Raw genomic sequence first — 3,081 nt, forward strand, 5'->3', positions numbered from 1 at the left:
ATTTCTGTCTCAATGAACTTGTCTATTTTAGGTACCTCATATAAGTGGGATCATACAATATTTGACCTTTGTGTCTGGCTTATTTCATTAGCATAACATTTTCAAGGTTCATCCATGCTGTAGCATGTAGCAGAATTCCATTCCTTTTTAAGTCTGAATAATATTCCACTGTATGTATATACCACATTGTTTGTTATCCATTCATCTCTTTTTGTCCACCTTTTTGTTATTGTAAACAGTGCTGCTAAGAACTTTGGTGTATGTACTGTACATTTTCATAAATCTATCCTCATTATTTCTGATATATAAATAAACTTTGAGAGCACTTTATGATTTAGAGGTCAAATAGAAATTAATGATAACATACATTTTAAAGAGTCCAATGTTTTATTATCAGCATTAATATTTGCTCATGCTGAAGATTGAGGGATAAAGTAATGGACAAAAAACTGGAATGTAAGCAACACTACATAGGTGTATCATAAATATATAGGAATATTTTGTGAATTATTGGAGTAAAAGTATCAAAGATAAAATTACGTCAATTATTTTGTGCTTGGTCTTTCTAAATATACTTTTAGTGTTAAATACAAAGCAAGTGCTTATACTTAAAGATTCTGCCTTTTTCTTTAGCAAGGAACACATAGATGCTTACCCTTGGTTAATCAGAATTAGTTTCAAAAGGTAAAACTTCTGAAAGGTAAGTGTGGCACTTAGTGCTTTGGACCGACATTCTTGGTGGACTGGCTGCTTGATGATCGCTCTCGTTCTTTAGTAATTTCCATCTCAATTTTGGCTTTGATTTTCTCCCAATCTATTTGGAGCTGCAGTAGAAGAAAAGGAAAAAACATGCTTATATAGTAAAGACATTTTTGTTTAATCCAAAGAAACTAAGAGTATACAAAAACGGAATGTGTGACTTCCAAAACATTAGAGAAAAAGAGGGCATGAAAGAAAAGTTAAAAAAAAAAATAGTCAAAAACAGAACAAAACAAAACAAAATGGAAATAACTTAAAGAATAAAACCAAACAGAACAAACACCACAATAAAAAGCAAAGACTCTCATTGCGATTCCAAAGACCTAAATCTTATTGTAGCTATGAAAGGTACATCTAAACAGTGAACTGGAGTCTTAGGGTTCTGTACAGGTGCCTCAGGGATACCGGGGTGCAAAGGGACTGCTCTCCTCCAAACAAGAGGAAAAATGGACAGGGTTCAGGCCACCAAGCCACGTTGCAAGTGGGTCAGCTCTTCATTGCTTATGAGATTTCTATAAGAAACTGTGAGGAAAGATGGGGCAGCATTTGCTTCCCCAGAGCAGACTCTGAAAAAATGGTGCCTTTGCAACAACTCTTAAAGTAATATTAAGATACAGTGGTGGCGAAGACAATGATGAAAAGATATGAGAGGAAGTAGTGGAAAAGCAAGGCTGGGAGACACATTAAAAGAATCAATGAAAAGTGATAACACGTTTATCTGTTTCCTTCGCTTTGGTCCATGATGCAACGCCCCCTGTGCAGCCCCTCCTCTAACAACTAATTCTGACACCCGTTCCATTGGGTGTCAGAATGGACTGTCTGCCCTGAGTTCTACGAACAATTTCTTTAGGAAAAAGCATTCTTCTGTTTTAAAAAGTTTGGAGATAACTAATTTAGGAATGTGCATCCTCTCAGGCAAGACATGGGAGAAACTGGGTCATAGGTTAAACTAACTGACTTACTAAGAAATAAACCCAAACTCCCAAGATTGAGCTGAAAGTGAATAGGTTTTCAACTCCATGTAGGGAAGTTGGGTGGAATAAGTAGTATTAAATCAGACTGAAGTACTACTTGCTGCTTGAACAGATTTATCTTAAGTAACTTGAGAGATTAATTTAACCTTAACAGGAATTCATACCCTTTTTGTTTTGTGCCAGAAGTTTAGTATGGAATTAGTATTTGGCTCTTTTTTATTCCAATATTCTTTATTCAAACTTTTGTGAATTAATTTGTGGATGTTTTCAGTTACCTTTTTAAACAGTTAATAATTCCATATACTTTTCCTATAATATATCAAATAGATGAATTAAAAAAATCCTCTTACTAATAGAAGATGAATGTCTGTGTTCACATGCAAATGACAGCTCTTTAAAAGGCAGAGCAAACATCAGATTATTTGAAAGACTCATTTTTCAATCACGCTAGAACTTGATCTTTTTGAAATGACAAAACACTCGTTTCTATGTCTAACAAAACATTTGCAAAGAGAAAGACAAAACTTGATGAATGCTTTGGACATCTTCCAGCCTTAAATTGATGGGACATGATTCTTAAATCAATCACAATAAAACCATATATTGATGGTGCACTGAACAACTGTTGCTTTGTTGCATCAGAAGTCCATCAAGTCAGTTGATGACATCTATATTAGTTGTTACAGTACAAATGAGGATGTCAGTTAATAGTTATCCTACAGAAAATAAATGTTTCACTTTCACTTTGGTATTTATCTAGTTTTAGAACAGTGTTCTGATAATTTAGTCCTTGGAATAGAGTATTTTTAACAGTGAGTTTTATATAAGGATGTACTCATGACAGCCTTCAAGTGATTTCTATACTAAAATACATCCTATACTAAAATACATCCTTTTCTATTATAGGGAGTGCCAATACTATTTGGCACTTCTTATTGTAGTTCCTGGTCAATTCTTATTCATACAGAATTTCAAAATCATGGCAAATGGCTCTCCATCCTCCACCCTATCTCTCTTACTTTCAGCTGAAAATCAGCTTCCTACTTTACAGAGAATACAGTGGCCATTAGGCATGAATTCACTTAATTTCTTTCCTTGCACTCACAAACTTACCTATATCTGTATCTGTATCCATCCTTATCTCTTTTTCTTCTCTCAGGCCAAACTCTTCACATAAGTCCCTGATCCCATCTTCTTTGATTCCTCTAGGACATCTGCCTTCAATTATTACTTACATATTCAATTTCCTTCTCTTCACTGGCCACTGTTCATCACCCTCCCCTCTCTATTCTGTCTCCCTGCAAGCCACCACCCTCTTTATTCTCACGCTTGACTCTCGTTCTCGCTC

General features: G+C 35.0%; 1 protein-coding gene across 5 annotated transcripts in view; it reads right to left on the minus strand.

The window, feature by feature from the left end:
* Nucleotides 1-367: 367 nt before the first annotated feature.
* The window catches only part of IFT80 (intraflagellar transport 80), a 98,504-nt gene continuing 95,790 nt past the window's right edge, over nucleotides 368-3,081 (minus strand). For 4 of the 5 annotated variants that reach the window (XM_011379684.2, XM_023524517.1, XM_011379692.2 and 1 more), the window contains one exon: nucleotides 368-824. In XM_011379684.2, coding sequence (XP_011377986.1) covers nucleotides 714-824 — 111 coding nt within the window. In that variant the 3' untranslated portion in view covers nucleotides 368-713. The remainder of the gene's footprint in view (nucleotides 825-3,081) is intronic. The other variant, XM_023524516.1, reaches the window with a different exon arrangement.

Source organism: Pteropus vampyrus, unplaced genomic scaffold (genome assembly GCF_000151845.1).
Source record: "Pteropus vampyrus isolate Shadow unplaced genomic scaffold, Pvam_2.0 Scaffold12, whole genome shotgun sequence".
Lineage (NCBI taxonomy): Eukaryota > Metazoa > Chordata > Mammalia > Chiroptera > Pteropodidae > Pteropus > Pteropus vampyrus.